At 45.6% G+C, this 24350-nt stretch overlaps 1 protein-coding gene across 1 annotated transcript; it reads left to right on the plus strand.

Moving 5' to 3' along the window:
• The first annotated feature begins 1373 nt into the window (after nt 1–1373).
• Nucleotides 1374–16284, plus strand: LOC139291258 (F-box only protein 38-like). Its single transcript, XM_070913228.1, has 21 exons — nt 1374–1460; nt 3416–3649; nt 4494–4627; nt 5102–5265; nt 5526–5691; nt 5985–6260; nt 6494–6587; nt 6866–6996; nt 7333–7503; nt 7623–7765; nt 8104–8377; nt 8752–8952; nt 9099–9293; nt 9647–10366; nt 11455–11555; nt 11870–11972; nt 12547–12713; nt 13247–13392; nt 14308–14411; nt 15239–15352; nt 15508–16284. Exons 2-21 carry the CDS (start codon nt 3516–3518, stop codon nt 15684–15686), a joined length of 3717 nt encoding a protein of 1238 aa, XP_070769329.1. The 5' UTR covers nt 1374–1460; nt 3416–3515; the 3' UTR covers nt 15687–16284.
• Nucleotides 16285–24350: the final 8066 nt, after the last annotated feature.

Genomic DNA, 24350 nt, shown 5'->3' on the forward strand with positions numbered 1-24350 from the left:
GAATGTTTCAGTGCAATACATATATAGTCATACACTACAGTGCAACACATCCATACATATATATACATTGTTATTGTATATATATTTTTTTTACCTCACTTCACTTAAATACTGTAAATGTGTATATTTTTTATTTTCTATTTCTTATTTTTATATTTTGTACATACCTTTAGTTCTAAATTATGCTATTTTTCTACTCTGGAATGGGAGCACCGGTACTGTACAATTTCCCCCCGGGGATCAATAAAGTATTTCTGATTCTGATTCTGATTCTGATGCCATCATCTATACGCCCACCTGGATAAGCCGGCGAGCACTGTGAGAGTCATGTTTGTTGACTCCTCCAGTGCGTTCAACATCATCCGCCCGACTCTACTGGGTGAGAAGCTGACGGAGATGCAGGTGGATGCCCCCCCCCTCGTGTCCTGGATTGTCAACTACCTAACTGGCAGATCACAGTATGTGCGTTTGCAACGCTGTGGGTCAGACAGAGTGGTCAGCAACACAGGGGCCCCGCAAGGGACTGTCCTCTCTCCCTTCCTCTTCACCGTCTACACCACGGACTTCAGCTACTGCACTGACTCAGCAATAGTTTGATGTATCAGTAAGGGTGATGAGGAGGAGTACAGGGCTGCTGTGAACAACTTTGTCACATGGTGCGAGCAGAAGCATCTAGAGCTCAACCTGACAAAGACAAAGGAGCTGACTGTGGATCTGAGGAGGACCATGGTGCAAGACTGGTCTGTGATCGTAACATAGCCCTGTCTGTCTGTCTGTTTAAGTTTCGCAATATATATATATATATATATATTTGTGCTGACACTGCACTGTTTAAAGGCAAACAGGTAGAACCTTTATTTTGAAGGATACAGCGCAAATATAATTGACGGAGCACACTAGCCAATCAGAAGCAAGGAAGCACCGAAGGCCCACCCACCAATGAAAACGAAACATTGAGTGGTAACTTTGTCTTGTTTGTAAGAACAGAAAACAAGAAATTGAGCTGAATTTGTGTTTTTTTTTGTTTTTTGTCCAAAATTTGAAAAACGAAAAAACGAAACCTGCTTCTGGTTTCTGTCTGTGTCAAATGCATCGAAAAAAAACAAACGGTTAAAATTTACCTTGGCTCAGATTAAAATCAGGATTGGATTACGCGATCCGATCCGATTCTCAGAATCCAGATTTCCTTTTGAACAACCCATTTTCAAGATATGATCCCATCCCACAGCCGCGGGGATTTGGTGTTATGAATGAATGACGCCCTCCGAGACAGTAGGAGGCGGTGTACACATTTTACATGGGCCCGCCGGTAAAAACGAAGGAGAAGAAGAAGTCGAAGAAGAAGAAGTCGAAGAAGAAGAAGAAGAAGAAGTGATAGAGCGAAGCTTGTGTTTAGAAACACTGCTGTTCTCAGGATGGCTGAAGAGCAACACCACAGCGGCTGTGAGAGAAAAGCACCGGTAGGTTAGCATCTTAGCTAAAGGCCTTGTTAAAGCTGGACAGCTTTTGTCAGCCTGCTTGCTGTAGTGTTTACTTGTGTGGTTTTTGTCTTTGTGTACAGTGTTAGCTGCGGCTATGCTAACTAGTAGTTAAGCTAGCTTTGACAAAGACCCGGTTGAACTTTACAGCATGATAACGCTGAAACGAGTCTGACAGGTGTGGACTAATGGGGCTACTTCAGATTTAATCTTAGTTCTGACACTGTAGATAAACGTTTAACTGTCACTCATTTGTCCGTTGGCTAACAGACATGAAAAAGAAAATGCTGTTCACGTTTCTGTGGTTTTGCGTTGTGTACCTCTCCATCAGTGAGTTGTTTTCTGTGAGACTTCACCTGCACACACTGGCCTTGAACCGAAGGAAAGGAACGTGCCTGGCATTAGCTGAAGCCCCCCCCCAGAAGCTTGTCCTGTTCTATTTACTGACCTCTCGTTAACAGATTGATACACCTTGAAGCCAGAACAGCCCAATGAGCCTGAAGTTCACCTTTACTGCACCATTACACATGTGTTGGTACTGCTGCGGTGACACAGACTTCGGCCCTGTGACTTCCTCTTGAAACCTTGTTTTGTTTTGTATGACACACTTTTCTAAAGGGATATTTTTGTCATACATAGAATAAGCCAAGCATCTCAAATCCCTCCGCGTTTCATGATATCTGAACACAAGCAGTTGCCTCAGTATAAAACAATAGATGGTCAACAAAAAGATGATTTAAATGTGTACTCCAGTGATTTATTCGTGCTTCTCCAGAAAGTTGTTCAATTCACAACAGACAGAATAAAGAATGAGTTGTCAGAATCTGTGCCGCAGAGGCTGAGAGATCCCCAATCCCCACACACACGCGCACACACACACACACACACACACACACACACACACACACACACACACACACACACACACACACTAAAAGTAAAGATAGCATCAACAAACTCTCAACTCCTTTTTAGTTTTTTTAATTTCCCCTTCATTCAACTTAGTTCCACTCCATATTTTCCCCTGGTGACCCCCCCCCCCCCCAGTTTAAGAACCATTGCCTCAGACCCTTCCTGTGCAATGAATGCCCACATCTTTCAAACTGCACTCCTCCACTTGGTACTAATTCAGGCTCTGTTATAAACGTGTAGTCCCCAAGCCTAAGCTGAGATAACCTTGATGACATCATCAGGGTTACTTTCTGATCTTCATGTATAAATACGGGGGAGTTCCCCTTTTAAATTGGTAACAGTAATGCCTGCACGCTGACTTGCCAAGAACCACATGGCAGATAAACAACGTTACTGAGTGAAAACACACAGCTGAGTGTCTACCAGCAGAAGAGCCAGATGATTCTCCTTGGAGTTGTCGGAAACCTAAACGGAGCTAAAACGACTCACGTGGAGGATAATTTGGTTATTGCTTGTCGCTCTCGTCTTCCACTACTGGAGATCAGAAACCTGGATAATGTCATTATTATCATGTAGAAAGGACATGGATAACCAGGAAGACCCTGCATCAATGAACATCCTATCCTGAATATGTTCACATACAGGAAGCAGCTTTGTAAGTGCCATACTGGTATGGATGTCACCTACTCTCTGTGTGCTTCTCATGTGCCTTAAATGTCTTCTTGTTTCCTTCACTTGCAACTTTTCCTTGCCTCTTTGACCCTTGCACATAAGGTGTGAGGGAGGGGTGCAAGGAAACGAAATGTGTTCAGTGAAAGGGTACATCCTGTCCTCTCATGCGTCCTCTGAAGCTCTCTGGTGAATGCTGGAAGTTGTTTTATGGTTCCTTTGCTGATCGGACCTACAGTTAATGCAAATCTGCTACGACTATAAGGTCAATCAGAGACTAATAAAATCTAGAGATGTCTTTGACCTGCCCTCGCTCCCATTAACTTGTCTGTCTTCCTCTATGACGTTGTGTCCAGAATTGAGGTTCATGCTTGGGAAATAGTCTCCAGGCTCCAGGCTGAAGGAGGGAGGAAGTGTGCGTGTCTGTGTAGAAGCCCGAGCAGTGACGCACAAGTGATGGGTCCCAGGAGGAAGGCCTCTAAACTCCAGCCTGTTGGGGGCAGCGGCGGAGGGGAACTGGTCCTGAGACCCACTGAGCCCAAAGACTACATCAATGAGCTGTCCCATGAAGTCCTCTGTCACATATTCAGGTACACCGCCCTCCAGCCAACCACTCTGTTATGTACTTTACAATATATTGTAGGGCTGGGTGGGGTTCTACATATATATACATATATATGTATGTGTGTTTTATATTGTCATGGATCCTGCAGTAGGATGTCTGCACCATGCAAGTAAGCATGCTGGTGATATCACAGTTGAAAAAAATTCTACACAGTACAGTATGTCAACGTTCCCTTTATTTAAAGCTCGAGTGCAGAACTTTTGTCTCCCCCTTCTGGCATATGCCTACAGGTTTTTCTGTGGTCCAGAGCCATAGAGAGAGAGTTCGCAGTTCTGTCTCTCTGTATTTACCATGCATGCGTTATATATTTAGGCATTCAAATCGCCTGACGAGAACTTCCTTCCAAGAACTATTTGAATCACATGATGATCAAGCTTTGATGCAACTCTGTCTCTACATGGCTCTGCTGTAGCAATAGCGGTAGCCAGCTTTGTCGCTGCGGTTGCTCCCCCATTCAGCTCTGCAGCAAACCAATCACTGCTGGTTGACGTAAACCGCATCACTCTTGGCGCACCAGCGCGGGAATGTCGCCGCAGGCCCCAAATTTAAAAACTCTGTATGTTAACCAGCATTGTGTGAAGTTGTTTGGCTTGAATGTTTATTTATATGTAAAAGTTCCGCACTCCAGCTTTAAATATGTTTGTCTGATATACCTGAGAAATCAAGATACTTCACGATGCAAAATTCATGTAAAAACCCGATACTGCCAATAATACACCCAGAGATGTTGGAGGGACAGCTACTACAGTATAAACGGTATTACAACGTCTCATGGTATATATATGTGTGACCGTTGTTTTGTTTTGTAGGTACCTTCCCATGAAGGACATCATGTGTATGGAGTGTCTGTCCAGAAAGCTTCGAGAAGCTGTAACTCTGTACCTGCGAGTGGTCAAGGTAGTGGATCTCTGTGCTGGTCGCTGGTGGGAGTATATGCCTTCAGGTAAGAGCTCGGGGCACAACCGCTGCACCCTAACTAAAGAACTAAGTGTTCAGTGCTACAGGACAACTGCTTAGAGGGCCTTTTGTCAGCTGCAGCAGGGAGCCTCTGTAGTGAATAAAAAAAAAACAAAGTGGTTTGTGAAAAGTGGGGTAGGCTGAACACGAGGGTTTGGACTAGCGCTGTGGACTAGCTGCAGATGGTGAGGAGGGAGTTGCAGTAGCACAGCAGGGGGTGGCAGTGTTGTGGTGATGTAATAAGACACGTTCCGCTGATTTTATATTTACACCAGTTTACTACTCATGTGTATCAGCTTATTTCACAGGGGTCCTTTTCTTGATTCTTTAGCACAAAGCTGAGATATTTGTGCCCTATTTGCTGCACGAGGAACCTTCAGCTGGTTCAGCAGTTGATCACGCTGTTTTCGCACATGTTGTGGAAAGGGTCTAATGGCGTGTATTGTGTTCCCTGGTTTAGGCTTCACAGACAGCAGCTTTCTGCTACTTTTGAAGAAGATGCCAGACCTGGAGCAGCTATACGGCCTCCACCCTCGATACCTGGAGAGGAGACGAGTCCGAGGCTACGAGGCTTTCAGTATACCTGGAGTCCTGGAGGCACTACAGGCCTGTCCCAATCTGCTGGTCAGTATGTAGTGTGAGAATGATGTCCTACTGCAAAGCGGCGCACCGATACATCACATCGAGCCAAGGGCATGCAGGTTTTCAATCCAACAAACAACCGTACCATGTAGTAATACATGTAGTAACAGAAGCGTTGTAGGTCCTCTTCAGTTACTTGTTCCAGTGGGGTTGAAGGAACAAAAGCTAGTAGGTGGACCTTGAATTAAGAATTGTTTTGTTTTGTTTTTTTTATCCAGTAACCTTATTTGACCTCATTTCAGGGTGTGGAGACATCTCATCTGGAGCTGGTGGAAGCCATATGGAACTACATGCCTCAGGTTCACATACTGGGAAAGTTCCGCAACCGTAACGGGGCTTTTCCCATTCCCGCTGAGAACAAACTGACCATCCCCATAACTGCAAAGATCCAGACCCTACATCTAGTGGGTGAGTAGGACCGTTCTTGCTTCACCTGCCTCCACACCGCAGCTGAAATTCAATGGAGTAAACTAATGAGAAATACTGGGTGGAAGACGTATTCTGAACAAGGGGTGCTAAAGGCAAATGCGCTGATGAAGGTCCTCATTAGGCCATCAATGTATATACATTTATACCCCTACTTCCCGCTGTGATGTCTTCATATCCCTGTTTGTGTTGAATACACAGGCCTGAGGAGTGTTCCTGAGGGGGGGGGGGGCGGCTGTATTGATGTACATTGACATGGTGTTTGTTTGTTGTAGGTGTGAACGTCCCAGAGATCCCCTGTGTGTCCATGCTGCGCCACCTTTACCTGAAGTGGGTCCGCCTCACCAAACCACAGCCGTTTAAGGACTTTCTGTGTGTGAGCCTGAGAACCTTTGTCATGCGGAACTGTGCAGGGCCGACCAACTCCCTCAAATACGTTCCCCTGGTCACTGGTTTAGCGTCAGCCCGCAACCTGGAGCAGCTGGAGCTGGTGAGAGTACCCTTCCTGGGAGGGCTGATCCAACATGTGGTGGAGGATAGCTGGAGGTCAGGTGAGGAGAGCACCTGTTGGTTTTCCTAAGAGTAACATGTATTTTATTGAAGTGAATTAGTAACATTTTTATCATGTTTGACGATGTTGACAATCATATTCCACTGCCATTTGTATTCGGCGGTGTCCGACGATTTGCATGCTCTTAATAGCATTCGGGATTTCAGATATCGAACGACGCTGCTGGCTAATGTGGTTTGTTTGTTCTCTGTAATGCTGTCTGTGCATCTCCAGGGGGATTTCGGAACCTCCACACCATTGTGTTTGGGGCCTGTAAGAACGCTCTGGAAGTGGACCTGGGCTACCTCATCATCACTGCTGCTCGCAGGTGCTCAGCCAGTCATCAATCGTTTAAACTGACTGAGAGAAAAGGCGTTGGTATACAGCAAAAATGCAGCCGCTTTCATTGGCGTCTTGTGGGCAAACGTGGGCAGTTTATTCAGTACACAGAATGATAGTCAGAATAATAATCACAGCATTATCTTGCTACTCATATATTATGACACTTACTTACTTAAAGGTGGGTTATTCTTGTAATTAAAGACAGGATTTTGTTAGCTTTCAAGTACCATGCATTTGACAATGACACGACTTTTGTTGCAACAGGCTTCATGAGCTGCGTATCCAGCCTTCACTGACTAAAGATGGAGTCTTCTCCGCTCTCAAAATGGCTGAACTGGAGTTCCCTCAGTTTGAGACGCTTCACCTGGGCTACGTGGATGAGTTCCTGCTGCAATGTTAGTTCCTCCTCTCGGATATCATCACCGGGCTCCGAGAGCATCGGGCACTTTCCCCTCCCTGACAGGAATCGAGCGATTCTCTCTCGGCTTCTCTTCCTGTACTTCGTCCACTTGGTCGTGGAATTGAATCAGCACCTTAAACTCCAGACCAGCAGGACGCTCCTGCTCCGGCTGGCAGAGTCACTCATTAGGCCCTCCCACAGTTTTGCTGTCTCGCCTCAGCTTTTCTTAAACATTGAACTAAAATGGTTGTGCTCTGATGAATTGTAGTAAGTTGACAGGTGTGTGTGAAAGTGCAACGTCTTGTGTGTGTGTGTGTGTGTATAAACGCAGGTAAGATGAGTCATTCGGAGCTGGTGAAGTACGGTCTGGCTGACGTCATTGAGAACCCAGGCATCATCACAGATATTGGCATAAAGGTGGTGAACGAGGTGTTCACCAATATTAAATACCTCCTCATCTACAACTGCCCTCACCTGCACAACCCTCACCACTGGATCACAGGTACAACACACTGCCGACTCACTCGCCAGTCCTCACCACTGCCGGCCTACAGCCACACATGGCTCCGATGTTAATGCTCTACGCAGCTCTTAATATGTTGTGCCTGTTTCTCCCCTCAGACCAGTCCAGGTGGAGCCGTCTCGTTGATCTCACTCTGGTTCGCTGCCATGCTATAAAACTGGAATCCTTCTCCCAGTTCATAGAGTTACTGCCCAGTCTGGAGTTTATCTGTCTGGACCAGATGTTTAGAGAACCACCCAAGGTATACAGTGCGTTCACACACACACACACACACACACACACACAGTCATCTGCACCTTTCACAAGCATTACTGGTATGATGCGTGAATAATAGGTCGTCAGCAAATACTTTCCCTCATAGTTGTTATGGAGGAAATTAACACTGGACTGAGTGAATTGATAGTGGAAACACTGAATTTTATAATTAACAACAACAACAACAACAGACTTCAATCTTATTTAATATGAATGGTTGATGTGTGGCTGGTCTGATCTGCTTCATAAAGTTAGTGTATGTGCTGATGCATGTTGTGTGTGTGTGTGTGTGTGTGTGTGTGTGTGTGTGTGTGTGTGTGTCAGGGCTGTGCCAGGGTGGGCCTGAGTGCAGGAACTGGTATTGGCGTGTCCTCAGCACTGGTCAGCAACCAGAACTCCAACAATGACAACGACAACAACAACAACAATCACCACCACAATAATGAGGACAACCTGCCTCCTGCTCCTCCACCTGTCGTCAACAACAACAATGTCAACAACAATGTCAACAACAATGTCAACAACAACGTCAACAACAACGTCAACAACAACAACCAAAGACCGCAGCAGCAGCAGCAGCAGCAGCAGCAGCACAATGGCAAGTCCCACCTGAACTCCGTAGCATAGAAGCTTGTTACCATCAGGGGCTGTGGCTTCTCAAGTATTTAGGTCCCTTCACTTTTTCACACTTTCATTTGTTATTTTTGTTTAGAAAGTCTTCCGTAGAAACATAGCAAGGGCAAACCGTATAAAAAGAAGCACACGCAGGTCCTGTGTGGGATTGTTCGCACTCATGGCAATTTAGATTTGACATGTTACTATTGTGCCTCCTAAAAGCCAGACGTTAAGTAGATTGCTTCACCTGTCAGTTTTTGAGAGATCCTGTTAACAGTCAAATAAACAAATGGAACCGGAAAACGTAACCTCCTCCTGTGGGGAAAAAAAGTAAAGAAATGTTGTTTGTTTCCCCAGCACCAGTGGAGGTAAATGGGATGGAGGAGGAGGAGGAAGAGGAGGAGGAGGAGGTGATGTTAGAGGAGGAGAACGTGCAGCCTGAGCCTCAGAAAGACCTGAAAGGAGCAGTAGAGGAGGTGGGAGTGGAGGAAGCTGACGTGACTCCAGGGCCCAGTCGTCCAGCTGGAACACCGCAACCTCCGGATGAGGAGCAAGCAGGTTTGGAGCTGCTCCTTTTTGATCATTAGCTGAGGTCAAGACGGGAGGTTTCCTGGCAAACTCCTGTAGGGCCCCTACATTCTTACTTTCCCATTTTATAATTTATTAAGTTATGACGTCTACTGATATATCCCTCCCACCTCCAGGTCCCAGTGGTTTAGTCCAGCAGTGCAGACCAGCTGGAGCCGCCGTTCCCAAGCCCCCGCTGGTCATCTCAGACTCGGACAGCGAGGAAGAGGAAGGCCTTGTTTCAAGGCTAATGCCAGCTTCCTGTTTGCAGCAGCCAGCGTCCTGTACAGAAGGTGTCAGCACACCACAGAACACACCCAGCAGTGACAGTTGTGACACATTGTGGACGTAGACTGCGCTCTGTCACACAGCAGCTACAGTATGAGGGCATGTGAGAGTAACAAGTCTTTCTTGTTCAATTTACAAAATTGTAGAGTGTAAAACTGTTTTTTTCCCAGTATGTGGCTCCACACACACACACACACAAATCTGCAGTTAAAAGGTAAAGGAAACTGTCAAGACACACCTACATTTAAAGACCTTGAAAAGCACAAGAGATTGGTTTAAAAAAAAAAAAAAAAAAAAACAGTTTTTAACAAGTCAAAGTTAAATTTATTTTGTGAAGTTATAAATGGAAGTGAATAGTGTCCCCACCAGTGTAACATAAATGTGTGTGTGTTTCCAGGCAAAGGAAAGACGCCTCTGCGGCGGAGCAACAACGCGGCGACGGCCTCGGTCGATCAGACGAAGGCTCAGGTGTCGGAGAGCAGCTGTGAGAAGAGCTGTCAGGTGACCAGTGAACAGATCAAGGCAGACATGAAGGCTGCTGCTGAGAACAGCAGGAGGACTAGCAGTAAAGGAATTACTACTGAGCCTGGGGAGACCACTGCAAGGTCCGGGGCTGACAGTGGGACAGTGCGGGGCCCTGGGAGTGCTGTGGCCGCGGCAAGGACCGGAGTGAGGCCTGTGACTGGATCTCTGGGCAGGGTTGGACCTGGGGCAGCCACATCCAGGCAGGCGGGTGGATGTGGGAGGGTGTTGACGGGGACCACACACAGAGCAACCACAACCACTGACAGAGCTACAGGAACCGGCAGGACTAATGATGGCACACAGGGCTCCTCTGGAGCACAGGCTGGGGACAGGGAGGCGGGGGTGAGGCAGAGCTCTGGTCCTGCCGGTGTGGACAGTCTGCAGCCCAGATATGTTTCTGTAAACCATGCTCCCAGGAGACCAGTACTGCTGACTGGACAGGGGGAGAGACAACCTGCCCCTGCTGGATCTGCCTCTGCTGTTTGTTCAGGTTCACAGCAGCGTCAAGCCGGAGACGAGGACTTTGTTCCTAGACGACCTTTGACCCGATCTTGCACACGTATGTCCTCTGTGTCCCTGGTACCTGAGACAGGTAAGACACAGAACACATTTAAAATGTGTCCACTAATGTATGCAACCAAAGCTGTGTTTGTTTAGTATCAGAGGTTTGGGCCTGTCAAGTTATATCATTGAACATGTTGATTATTATTTTATGCTCTGTACTTTTAAATACATAAAAAGCAATTGCAACCCCCTCCTTTTCATCCCCCCCTCCTAAAGTAATCTCTCAACCACTCAGAACATATATAAGTGACACATCATATTTATATCTAAACATAAACGTCCCACGTAGAAACATGAAAAATAAATAAAGAAATAAATAAAACAAAGATTGGCGACGTCTCGCATTGGCTCTAGTGTATCCAAGAACTTCGACTGCAGAGATAATTGCAAGTTCTAATGGATAAACCGGCGGTGGGGAGTTAACTGAAGAATTGTTTATGAATCCTTGTGGTTTGTTTTTCATAAATGATGGCAAGATAAAGTTATGAAAGTAAGGGGAAAAGAGTCAAGGAATCAAGCGTAAATCCAAAATCAACACATTTTAGAACAAGCTAAGTCATTTCCTACCCACTACAGTATAATAATACCAGTCATAAATCATGGAAATCAACACATGGCAAAAACCAGCTGGTTTAATTGGTCATTTCAGCAGGGCCAAATAGCAAGCAGCCTCTGTGATTTATTTATTTATTTATTTATTTTTCATAACTGTTACATTTATACTATAACAATACCACTGTGTATAAACCAGCACAGTTTCTGAGCCTAAATGATTTAAATATCTCTTAAAATCTTATTTTATGTGATTTTTCTTTATCATAAAAAAATCAACTGCCTGTTGCATTGTGGGTAGAAGGATGTGGAAGGAAGACTGTGAGAGATAAAAACATCTCTGTTTTTTTTGTTGTTGTTTTTTTTTTTAACTGTCCTGTGCCAGAAGTGCAATGCTAAAATGATGAGTACGCTTTTAACGTTGTTGCTTACAGCTGTTAGAATAGTTGACTTCTGTTTGGCCTGTTTGTTGGCTGGCAGTTCATGTGAACACGCGCTGAATGTACAACCGATTTTTGTATTTTTTTTAAGGTGGTATTTGTGCTCATTGTTTACGTTGTGTAGATCTTTCTAAAGCCAGGCCTCGAGTAGCAGTGAGGAGGAAACGAATGGCTGACAAATCAACCAGCACCTCAGACCCGGTCACTGAGGACGACCACGTACAGGTACACACACACACACACACACACACACACAATCCAATATGTAGACATTTATTATCATTATTATTATTATTTATCAGTGTTAAACACATTTAATGAATTCACTGTCATTCAGAGTCCAACAGGGGAGGTGAATACTTCGTATATTCACTGTACATAGTAAACTTGTTTTAAAGTGATTTTTCAAAGGTCGTCCTCCCCTGGGGGGAGCCAGAGTGTTAAAGGTGGGGCTCAAAGGCAGCTCCATCGAGCCAGTTGTAGACTTTGTATCCTTTTGTTGGTATTGTTGACATACTGCGATGCTTTTGCTCGTGCAGATTTTGTCTCTGAAGAGTAAGAACCTGGTGGGCATCACACTGACCAACTGTGGAATCACTGACCTGGTCCTTAAAGACTGCCCCAAGATGATGTTCATTCATGGTAACAGACAAACAAGGACTCGGATTCATGTTTTTCACATTGCCCTTTTGCATTACTTTGACAAAATGTGTGCTAATACTCTACAACTACAACTAAAACCTCTTACTGGAGTAAAGTTGATTATTATTTTCCCACAAATGAGTGGTTTTGTGGCCCAAACTGTTCAAAGGTGGAATTTGGAACAACAAATGACCCATGTAGACCTTAAGGGGTCAACATAAAGCTCGACGTGGCCCTCACATAGAGCTGCACGTAATGGTATAGATTGCACTCATTCTCGCCTGTACACATTTCTTACTATTTCATTAAGTTTGAAAAACTTTCATGTTTTTTGAACAAGACAGATGAAAATGATGTCAAAACATTCTTTGGAATGTGTTAACTATATGATCTTTGATTGTAGTGTGTCCACCATTACAATCTCCAGATATTACTATAGTCCTTTTTAAATAAATCCAACTTTATGTCGAGTTTTAAAAACAAAGCTTTTTTTTTTAATGCAGTTTATGTTCATTTTCGTCACGTCTTTATGCTGAGTCACAAACCGTCTCCTCATGTCCTCCCCTCTCTGTAGCCACCAGATGTCGGGTGTTGAAGCAGCTGCGAGTGGAAAGTGCCCCCATAGTGAACAGGTTTGATTACGCTCAGTGTAAGAAGCTAGACATGGAACAGGTCCTGGATCAGATACTGCGAATGCCTCCTGAGAGGAACCGCATCATCTACATGCGCCCTATGCACCAGGTTGGTAACATGGGATGTCATGTTATGTCTGTTTCCTGTTTCCGTGCTGGAAGCGGCGGCGGCGGCGGCGGCGCTCAGTCTTGCTGCCAGTTTGTCTCAGTGGCCGCTGACGGAATTGCAACGGGAAAGTCACCTGCGGCTCAAAAAGCATTTTGCCACCATTATAAAAGAGACGACTGTAAAACAGTTGACAGGGCACCTCCAACATTTCTGCATGTGGCTCCTAGTTAAAAAGTCTTCCAGCCAAGATCATTTATGAAGGCTTTCATTTTGAAACAACAGCTAAGTCTTGAGTAGCCGTCAGTTGATTTCAGTTTTCAACCAGTGGGACATTTTGAGCTGCTTTTAGTTGGTAAATCAGTTTTATGCTGAAAATTAAGCGAACACCTCCTACTTGCGTAGTGAAGGTAGACAAGCATTTCCCGCAGTTTCCATTATGCTGAAGTTGTTCTCCTGTCTCTGGTGTCTTCCCTCCTTCTCTTTGCCCTCTCCGGGACACTCCATCTCTTTCCTTCTCTCTCTCTCCTCCTCAGATTGACTCAGTAGCATTGGAGCGTCAGCTCTTCCAGGGGCCCTATGCCTATCACATCGCAATAGTGCACGAGTTCAGCAACCCTCCAAATATACGCAACAAGGTTCGCATTCGCAGCTGGATGGACACCATAGCCAACATCAGCCAGTGAGTAATGTCCCTGATAGGGATGGGTGAATATATTGACTATCGGCAATGACCATCGTCGGTTGTTTTTTTGGGGGATTTTTTTTTTTTTTTTTTGTCATTTTATTTAGCCAATTTAATGTTTTTTTCTCAACTCGGTAAATAATTCACCTGTGAAGCGCAATTTAAAGCATACGCAAATAGGTCCTGGCAGTTGGAGTTGGGCCGTATCATGCACATTGTCTTGGCACTGATTTACGAATGTCAGAGGATAAGATGAAGGCACATTTCTTCAGACAGAAGAAGTCTGCACTCTGTGCGCCACACACACACACACACACACACACACACACACACACACACACACACACACACACACACACACACACCTGCGTATATGTCAGCAATCACCGGCTGTAAGGCTGACTGTGGCCGGTTGGAAAATGTTAACATGTGGCCCACCCTAATCTCTGATAACAGTAAACAAAAGTTGAACAACACCCTTGTCCAAAAAGTGCTGGAATTACTTTTTTTTTTGTTGCTTCTGCTTCCTCTGTCCCTTTGCCCCCACATGTTTGTAAATGGGAGGGACCAAAATATACTGCCACCTCTCAACATACCGTAGTCCAGTACAACAGCACCTTTTAACCATGAGCTCAGTGACAAACACATGATTAACGCTTCTCCCACAATGTCACAGGTGCGTACAGATAAGTACCTGACAAAGTGGCCACTGAGTGTATGTGCTTGTGTTGCACAAGTATGAACGTAATTGGTTGTCACCATTATTGCTGCAGGCACAATGGCCAGTTTTCATTAGCTAAGTAGATATAAATACACGTAGGAGGGTTAATCAAGCAAGTGTGCGGCCTGATCTCAGTTTGAACATGAGCCCGCAAACTGAGCTCTCTGCATGTCTCTGTCTCGCCCTCTCAGAGAGTTGATCAAATATGAGTTCTTCCCAGAGGCCACCAGGACAGAAGAGGACGTGATGAAGCATCCCAAATACCCCTGGGGCCGGGACATCTATACGCTGGAGGGTAATGCAGTCACACCTACATGAACCCTCACAGAGTAGACACGCACATACATATCAACCGAACCGTTTTTTGGCTTTGTAGCCAGTTGGATTGAGATCACGTCCAGTGTTGTTGGATTTCTACTGAAACAATGACTCAATTGACATCCATCAGATGAGCAGTGTAGCGAATTAGTGCGTGTTAAAATTGTCTTGTTGAACCTCCGACCTACAGACGACACCAGACTCTCGATAGATACTCTGTAATGCGGTCAGCTTCACTTCCTGCTCGTCTGGATGTTTAGGACCTTTTTGTACTATTTTAAAAAAGGCCTACAAGTCCCGCTGTGTTCACCAAATATGAACACACTCAAACAAACCCCTCGAGGCGGTCAGAGTCGGCACTTTAACCTCGCAGTCATTGTTTCATTTCAACTGTCTCGCAGGTCCATTTACAGAACGCACTGAATAGCAGGATCAGTGTCAGTTCATTTTTTTTTACATCACTTTCAAATCGAGTGCGAGTAGCCTTTTCCAATGGAATCCGTTGTAATCGCGGTATACTGATCAAAATAACAAACAAATTAGTTATTTTGCCCAACTTGTTGTAAAAGAAATGTGACATTTCAGCAGTGCAGCGGAAGGTGGCATTGATAAATGACATGGCGAAATCTTCTGGATGCATCACGTGGGAGAAAAACGGGCTGAAGAAGAACGTGCGGTTTTCAGTCCAGACAAAGCAAAGTTGAGCGGGATGACTGGACTTGAACCCGCAGGCGGAGCGGAGGCGCGTGAGATGTGAACCCTGTTCTTCTAAAGTTAACCGTCTTCTGTGATGTTATTGTTCAGGAGTGGTGGATGGCGCGCCCTACAGCATGATAACAGACTTCCCCTGGCTGAGGACTCTGAGAGCGGCTGATCCCAACAGCTACGCCCGCTATGACTTTGAGGACGATGAAAGCAGTGAGTGCAGTCACACACGTTGCGTCACATATCTGTCCTGTCGGCAGTCACGCCACGCGGCTGTTCGCTGAATGTACATTGCAGTTGTCCCAGAGGCAGAACCTGATCACATAAGCACTTGAAATTGTTGTCCTCTCTGTTGTGTCGCGTGTCAGCCACCATCTACGCCCCGCGGCGTAAAGGCCAGCTGTCAGCCGACATCTGCATGGAGACCATTGGGGAGGAGATCTCAGAGCGCCGGCAGAGCAAAAGAGGGGTGTTTCAGAGAGTGGTGGTCCTCTTCCTCCATCACTGTGACACGCCGGGAGAGCCTGTGGACGACGACTACATCTAGGCGCCGCACAAAACCCCGCCGTCCATCACATCAGGAGGGATCCCAGCAAATGCCAGTCCTGCTGCAGCACTGCCTGAGCTTTGCGACTGGGAGATGTGTAGTCTGTAAGCTGTGGGATCTGCAGGTCGGAGCTGTGTTCTTACAGACTGACATGCGCATGATAACTTCACTAGATTCACAGAGAAGGGAGCAAGAACAGTTGAAGCGGCCAAAAGTCGACATGTTGAAGGCGAAACCTCTTCCAAAGAATGTACACTTTTGTGATTTGGTTCATGAGGACCGTATTGAAGGCTTAATCCGTTTTTCTTCCCCCCCTATTTAGTTCCATGGGGGATAATACACTTTGAATTTTGCAAACATTTTGGAGGAGGTTCATGACACATAGGTGATTATTTAAGCAAAATCCTAAGGCATGTGTGAGCGTCCTAGCATACTGTGAAATCCTCTAATAAAAGCAGAGTAAAAGGAAAAAAAACAAAAAAAAACAGCACAGTGGTGAAAATGACTGCTCAAATGGTAAAAACATTGACTTTCAACATAAGCTAGTTAGGAATAACGGCCTGGCTCTGATATAGTCCTGTTCCAAATAAAGGCCTGGCTCTGGTATAATGTGGTTCATATATATATAGGCCTGGCTCTGATATAATCCTGTTCAAATAAAGGCCTGGCTCTAGTATAGTCCTGGTTCATATAAAGGCCTGGCTCCAGTATAGTCCCGTGCAAATAAAGGCCTGGCTCCATCATAGTCCTGTTCCAAATAAAGGCCTGGCTCTGGTATAATGTGGCTCATATAAAGGCCTGGCTCCATCATAGTCCTGTTCAAATAAAGGCCTGGCTCTAGTATAGTCCTGGTTCCAAAAAAGGCCTGGCTGTCGTATAGTCCCGTGCAAATAAAGGCCTGGCTCCATCATAGTCCTGTTCAAATAAAGGCCTGGCTCTAGTATAGTCCTGGTTCAAAAAAAGGCCTGGCTCTCATATAGTCCCGTGCAAATAAAGGCCTAGCTCCATCACAGTCCTGTTCCAAATAAAGGCCAGGCTCGTCCTGCTGTTGAGGCCTCTAGTGACCGTGTGACCCCCCCCCCCCCCCAGTAGTCCGCACAGCTAGTGTTTTTGTTTGTCTGCCATGCTAGCCGCGAGAACACATGCAGAGAAGGACTATGCTGCAGCGTTAGCCTGATCTGTCGTCTGTCCACTGCCACAGTCTGCCTACCTCTGTTCCACACATGGCCTTAGACAGAAATGTCAAAGAGATGATGTTTAGTTTTTTTTTGTTTGTTTTTTTTAACTTTCCCTTTTGGAGTGAATAGTTTTTCCTTCAACATGCAGAAGCGTTGGTGGCTCTGGCTGGTTGAGGATGTGTCATGGTTTTGCATTTGACCTCAAGAAAGTGTTACATGGAAAAAGAGACCAAGAAACGTTCAGTCCGTGTGGAGCAGAAGATGGTAGAACAGTTGTGGATTAAGTGTCGGTCCTCTTTGCACGTTAGGCCGATTGGATAAAGACTGCCAGGTAAACTTGGAGGTCTGAGAGAGAGAGAGAGAGAGAAAAATACACTGTGAACTGTAAGTTCATGTGCACAAACGGATGTACTGAATGTGCACGGGGGGGAGGCGACAGGTGATACGCACGGCACTGTTAAATCTCTCCCCAAAGCTGTGGCGTCTCCCGGTGAAAGTACAGTGCGTGTATGATGTTGCCTCCGGGCTTCTTATCTTCCCGGTCGGCTGCTCGTGCAGATAATTGTCGACTGGGTTTTGTTATGTTTGCTTTTGATACATGATAAGTTTAAAAAAAAAAAAAAAAAAAAAAATGTGTGAGAATGAATGCAGAATTCTTACTTGATGACTCTAGACTTGTGAAATGATCCTCCAACCAAGAAATTCATACGGTAGAGACGTTTCACAAAGCGGTGAAATCAAAACAATACAGCAAAACAACGGGCGACTCTGCAATGCACAAAGCTGGAAACCATGACGGAGCGAAACAGTTTAAATGTAGCTGGAGTCCGCTGATGCTCGGCCCGCCTCCCGGTGCTTCGCTGCTTCTCCCAAGTCCGTGTGATGGACAGGAATCGGACTGCTAGATCGAGATTGTATGACAGATGGAGATGTATTCTTGGGTCACCCTTGACACCTCTGGTCTGTTTCAAAGCCTGGAGAAATGACTTTTCTTTTTTTTTCCCTTTTTTTTTTTTAGAACTTATTTTCATTGCTAAGGATTGCCAGCCCCCCCCCCCCCCCCCCCAAAAAAAAAGGTTCTGGATTTTGCTTTTCACTCACACAGGAATCAGAGAATTGGTTGGCTCGTAAAGGATTTCATTGGCCACGTGTATGCGGGCAGCTCTGCCCCGTAGGACTGCAAGGTTAGAGGTTCAGGATGTTGGTTTTCTCAAATGTGGAAAAGGGTTTGGCAGCGTCATGAAAAAAAAAAAAAAATGGCTGCCAGTGAATGTTGAGAGGTGAATGGACTGAATATGAGGCGACGAGTCCAGCCTTCTGTTTGTGTATTGTGTACAGATGTCATGGATGACGATATGCTTCCATGGTGTTTATATGTTTATAAGGAAAGAGCAAGACTATTTCACATACTGAAAAAAAATAAAATAATGGGAAATAACTTTGGTTGTCTTCGTCGTTGCATGTCCTCATTTCTGATTCTCTGCCGTTGACCGTGGAAGGTATTTCTTTGATTTCAAGGACATCAGGATTTGTCCTCTAATGGCACTGAATACACACAACAAGTAGAGGGTAAATAATCCAGTAATATAATGTTAGAGTGATCTCTGCTGTCATGGCACCCAGTGGATCTCTGACTGGCTGCTATTTATAGGCATTGCTTTCAAACGAAGACCAACGCGTTGGAGCCGCCTGGTCAGAAGGTGCAGAGGGGAATGGGGCTGACAGGAAGCAGGTCTACCTGCGCACACTGTTCCAACTCTGCCTTCGCTAATCTCTGCTCTTCCTGCTTTGACAAGTTGGAGTGCCGCACGCACACACACACGCACACACACACACACACACACACACACACACAGAGTGTTCCGTCAATGAATGTAAACAGAGTGAAACTGCGCACAGCCTCCTGTCGGCCTGCACAGCCTCCTGCTGTTCCACTGGACTTCCTGTGACACTAAACCGCTTCTGTTAGGTCCTCGCGCCGTTTCGGCACAACGCGGGGCTCCCGTCTGATAATTACGCGCATTAGTCATGGGGTCATTTCCAGAAGAGTCAGTGCCACGCGTTTGATTACCGCGAGGAAAAGGCCGCAGTCGGAGGTCAGAGTCCCTGCAGGAGTTCACATTCTGCATGAATGTGCAGTAATCGCAGAACACCATGCGGCATGCTTCTGCACAAACAGGGGACACATCAGTGAACGGTGACACGTGCACTCTCAGCTTCCTTCTTCTCTCCCATTATTTGAGATGGCCTTAATCTGCTATTTATAGACTTTCATAAGGAACTTACAGAGCAAGATAAAAGCCCCCCTCCTCCTTTTCAAAGTTCATGTGGGTGCCAGAAGGTTGAGACTTGGCCTATTTGACAAAACTGACGTGTCATTGAAACCACATTTAAATGACGTGTATATATATATATATATATATATATATATAGATATAGCTAGTAGTAGCACCTTCGAGTGTGCCTCAACCAAGCGTACAGGGGGGAGCGATGAAACCAACTGCGGGGATGTTTCTGTCCAGTCCTCCTTCTCAGGCTGCAGCCGAAATTCCACCGGCGGACCTGAGGACCAATCATGGGGCCCCAGATCTACGTGTACCGATCTATAACTGAGGGCATTTCGTGGGATTTCATCGCTCGAGCTTGCTGGGAACAGCACAGAGCCTGAGGAAGCTTTTGCCTAAAATAACTATTTTACTTTGCATGTAGCAGACAAGTAGATGTTTATTTAGTTTCTACGGGGGGGGGGGTGGGGGGGGGCTCCTCTCCATATGAGGGAAAAGACTGCAAACACACACTCTGGGAGATTTATATAAGATTTAGTCCTGATGTGGGCTCATTGTACATTAGTAAAGGGTAATGTAAGTGTGTGTGTGTGTGTGGGTGTGTGTGGGTGTGTGTGTGAGTGTGTTCATGCTTGGTTGCCATCACTAATAGCCCAGTCTTGTCAGCTGCTGTAAACAGTGAACCATCTCCAAACATTACCTTATTAAGACACAAGAGACAGAACAGACAGAGGAGAGTTTGAAGCTGGTTCATACCTGCCCCCCCCCCCCACACACACACACATCTACTTTAACAGGAAAAGACCATCTATATTAATAAGATGTCAGCAGCATTCTGTTTGACTGGTGGAGTACTATTCTTACTTGCTGGTCTTTTGTGTCAGTGGCACATTTTAAACACCTGTGATATGACTCACCCATAAAGCTTCTTTAACCAGAGGGTAAAAAAAAATATATATATATAGGAGGTCCAGGTCCAGATAGTAGCAGCACATACAGGTTACAACAAACCATGCAGAATGAATTAGATTAAAACGCGAAGAAACAAAATAGATAAGAGGGCTAATATATGTACATACCCGATAAATGAAAAAGAAATACATTAAAAATCTCTCAAAAAAGCAAAAACATAAAATATTCCCACCAAATGATTTATGATGATGTTGTTTTTAAATTTTATTTATTTCAGCGGTTCATCTTTTATTCATGCTCCCCTGTGATTGGCAGTTTTTTGTGCTGCTGCAGCTACATGGACCAAAAACAGCAAGTGTGCTTGCGAGAATGGTCCAGCGCACCTCTCCCAGGGGTCCCTTCCGGGGTCTCATTGATAACCGGGCCTGAAAGAGGAAGTACGCCACTTCCTGCACAAAAGTTGTGGTCTGTAAAAACAAACTTGACGGGAGAATGTGCTCACCTGTAGGCAAACTCTGACCCATGCCTACCAACGTTTTGGAGATGGTGAGGCTTTTTGAACTGAAGCCAGATTGTATAAAGATGCCTCCCGCACATTTACTTTCACTTAACTCACGCTTGCAGTGAGCCACAACTTTTCCGTGAGCACCTTTCACTTTAAAAAGTGACATTCGCAGGTGGACTGTGGTTTATAAAGGGAACATGCGTGTGCACGGTTTTATAAGTCGCACGCCATTTTCAGCTTTCGTGTGTCCATACAACCTCTTCGCTTCTGATTTCCAAGGGGTGTTATCAACAGGCGCAGACCAAAACGCCTCTGGATGTAAAAAGAAAAAAAGAGTGTCTGGGGTGGAATTCACTTTGCGCAGGCCTATTTACTATTAAGAAACGTTACAACGATTCAAAATGGAGATACACGGAAAAATGATTTTGAAGATCACTGTAGAAAACCTGCAAAGAATCAAGCTCGAGAGCAGATTTCAGAAAAAAAAACGAAAAAGATCTTGAAAGAGCTAGTCAGAATGATCAAACCCCACTGGAGGACACACCGAAAAAGCTTCCCACAGGACAGAGGGGGGGAAGCAAGGCTGCAACCTCAGCCCCTTCAATATTTATACCAACGAACTGGCATTGTTATTAGAACAGTCTCCAGCACCTGGTCTCACTCTTCAGGAGTCTGGACCTTTTCCGTCAGTACTGCCAGACCCTGACCCTTTTAAAACACGAAGAAGACCAAAACGATCACCTTCCAAAAAAGATGAAGTTTACAGAGAAATGACCCAACAATTTGGAATTGGTGGGACCAAAATACTTAAAGAGGAGGAAAAAAGGGCTTTCTATGCGATCAAGTGTTCAAATCTTCAAATTCCAATTATTCATTTTTAAAAAATCCAACTGAAACCCTGGAGTTCTGCAAAGGTATTCTCTGGGTGCAAAGAAAAAAACCCCCCAGACTCTACAAGCAGGGCTGAATTAGGCCAATATCCTTCACTTCAAAGTGTTCAAAAAAAAGAAGTACCAGACTCTGGAGCCCAGGCCTGCCAAGAGTGGACCGTAGAAAAAGGAGTCTGACATCGCAAACCCCCGGCCAGCCTCGGACCAGGCAAACTCTCAGGTCAGGAGATCAGAGACACGTTGTCCCTGCACAGACCGTAAGTATACTGATGGCAGACTGGGAGACCACGGAGAGGACTGGAGGCCGGCCGGCCTGTCCCCGTGACGAGGAGCTGGAGAGACAGAATTCCACTTTTTTCTTTTAACAGAAAACCACACAAATATCAGGGAGGGGATTTACTTTTGGCATCTATTGAATAATCTCTTGCACCATCCCACCAGCATCTCATTATTATCACTGAACACTTGCTGAAGTCACAATGAAATTGTACCAATACTAACGCGATTACTCATATGACTTGGAATTGTGACCGTCAATAAAGCCTATTGAGCTGAACTGAGAGGGAGCGAGAGAGCTGTCAAACAATGTTACTCACGTAATTACCCCCCCCCCCCCCCCCCCCCGCTCTCTGTCTGTCTGTCTCTCAATTCAATTCAATGACTTTATTGGCATGAACGTTTCTGAAGAAAAAAATACAAATACATAAAAACAGTAATATTAGTAATAACACAACATAAAATCAAATACACTATATACAGTATATCAATGTCAAAACCGTCTAATTGTATTTTACATTACATCACATTTGTGTGTGTGTGTGTGTGTATAATTGGCTATGTCGAGGTAATTATATGCCATTTTAATGATGTGTGACGTGCAGCTCAATCCGTCTCCCAATAGAACCTGTGGTCCGCATCTGTCTCTGCTTTGTGTCTCTGACAGTAAAAGAGACACAGTTTGTTTGAGTTGGTTTGATTTGGTCCAGTGTTCCAGGTAGGCACCTTCAGTTCATTTGAACCATGTGACTCCCTCTGATTAGTGGTTGGAAAGCGTTGCTGCTCTGAGGGTGAACAGTATTGGGCAGGGGGTGGGGGGGGGTCATTTGATCAGTAAGTCTCAGAAGCTGACGGAGGGGACAAGGCATCTTCTCAGGCATCTCAGATCTCAATTTGAGATGTCACCAGAATGGAAGCGTTCTCTCTTTTGGCAGCCCAATCCCGCCCCCGCATGCATTGGTTGGTGTTTTTTCCTGTGGATGTTTAATATGGAGCGGCAGAATCCTGCATGCTGGGCCTCTGTTGGGACGCTTGACCCCATCTAGTGTGGTCCTGATGACTGGGTGGACCCTATATTTCACGACCATGAAGGTGATTGGTTGGATTGCGCTGTCAATATTTTAGTCCATTCATCTGTTTTGTAAAAAGCCCCCCATGCCTGACTAACAGACCAAGGCCACCTGAGGCGGGCTGGGATCTCCTAAGATGAAGTGAGATCATGATTTCAGATGTGTTCATGTTGACTTCCGACGGTGCTGCTCCAGGAGGTCCAGGTGCCGCTGTAGTCCTTGTTGTGTGGGGGACAGCTACACCAGGTCATCGCTTCTCATACATTTCTTCCTCCCTCTCTCCCTCCCTCCCTCCCTCCCTCCCTGTCTGCCTGTTAGCAGTGTAATAGCTTCCACATGGTGTTTGAGTTTGCTGCTCAGTCCAGTCCAGCTGCCCGATGCAGAAAAAGCCCAAATTTAGAAGAAATATGAAAATTGTCAAACAGTTTTTTTCATTCACTGGGGAAAACACCCCCCCCCCTCCCTCCCTCCCTCCCCCACACTCTCTCTTTCCCCCTTCTCTTTTTTCTCTTCTTCCCTTCCCCTTTCTCTCCCCTCCTCTCTTTCTTTTCCTTGCACCCTCCCCTTCTCTCTTCACATCCCCTTTCTTTGTCAGTGTGTCTCCTTTTATTTCTCATCCCCCACTCCTCCACCTCCCCACCCCCTTCTTCCCCCCCTCCTTCTCTTCCTCTCCTTTCTCATTCCCTCCTCTTTTCCCTCCATCTTTCCAAGACAGACTCTACAGGTTAGCCAATCAGTCATGTCTAGAGGGGGCATTCCCTGGTGTAAGGCCCGCCCCCCCAGTGACCATACAAGGTAACAGTGGAATGCATGGCTTGGCAGTCCATCCGCTTCATAAGAGAGACACACACACACACAGAGAGAGCAGAGGGTGTCCCACACTGATGAGCAATCCTGCTTTGGTCTGATCTGAACTTCAGCTCACTGTGAAAATACTGACCGTCACAGAGACTTTAGAAGGATGCCAGCGGGCCAACCTGCTCCTCGCCCCAACGCTGCTGTAAAAGCAGCCTTCCAGCAGACAGCCAAGTCACAGAGCGGCCGATGAAACCCACGTCACCAGCCAGTGGAGAAGCACGCAGTGGAGATCTCATCAGTCCAGCAGTTGACGCAGGGCGACAGCTCTCAGGACTCAAGTCAGGTATGATCACGGTGATTTGTTTGTTTTTCGAATGTTTCAGTGCTTCTACTGTAAAGCGTTGACATTACATCACTGCCAAGCGTTTTTTGTTTTTTTAAATGTGTTTTTCTATCATCCAGCCTGAGACGTGACAGCTCGAGTCAGTTGGTTCATCCTGGTGAACATAATGTCACCATGCTTGGATGCTGTCAAAGCACTTTTTTTAAAGGTCTGCACAGGAAGAAGAAATTCCTATCATAACAATCATGAGCGAAACAGTGAAAGCCTATGCTGTCACCACCACCTTAAGTTACAGGTCTGACTGCAATCACATTTGTATTCAAACGATCCCGCACACAGCGTGACGTGCGGCGAACCTATCATTGTTGTCTTTATATTACAGTGGCCTTGACTTGGATGATAGTGGA

This window comes from Enoplosus armatus, chromosome 10, assembly GCF_043641665.1.
Source record: "Enoplosus armatus isolate fEnoArm2 chromosome 10, fEnoArm2.hap1, whole genome shotgun sequence".
NCBI lineage: Eukaryota > Metazoa > Chordata > Actinopteri > Centrarchiformes > Enoplosidae > Enoplosus > Enoplosus armatus.

Excerpts from the sequence above, each read along its gene's own strand:
- LOC139291258 (XM_070913228.1), top strand. The coding sequence starts at position 3,516 with ATGGGTCCCAGGAGGAAGGCCTCTAAACTCCAGCCTGTTGGGGGCAGC. Across the intron at positions 3,650-4,493 it reads GTCCTCTGTCACATATTCAG|GTACCTTCCCATGAAGGACA; the intron begins GTACACCGCCCT and ends TTTGTTTTGTAG. Across the intron at positions 13,393-14,307 it reads ACCATAGCCAACATCAGCCA|AGAGTTGATCAAATATGAGT; the intron begins GTGAGTAATGTC and ends TCGCCCTCTCAG.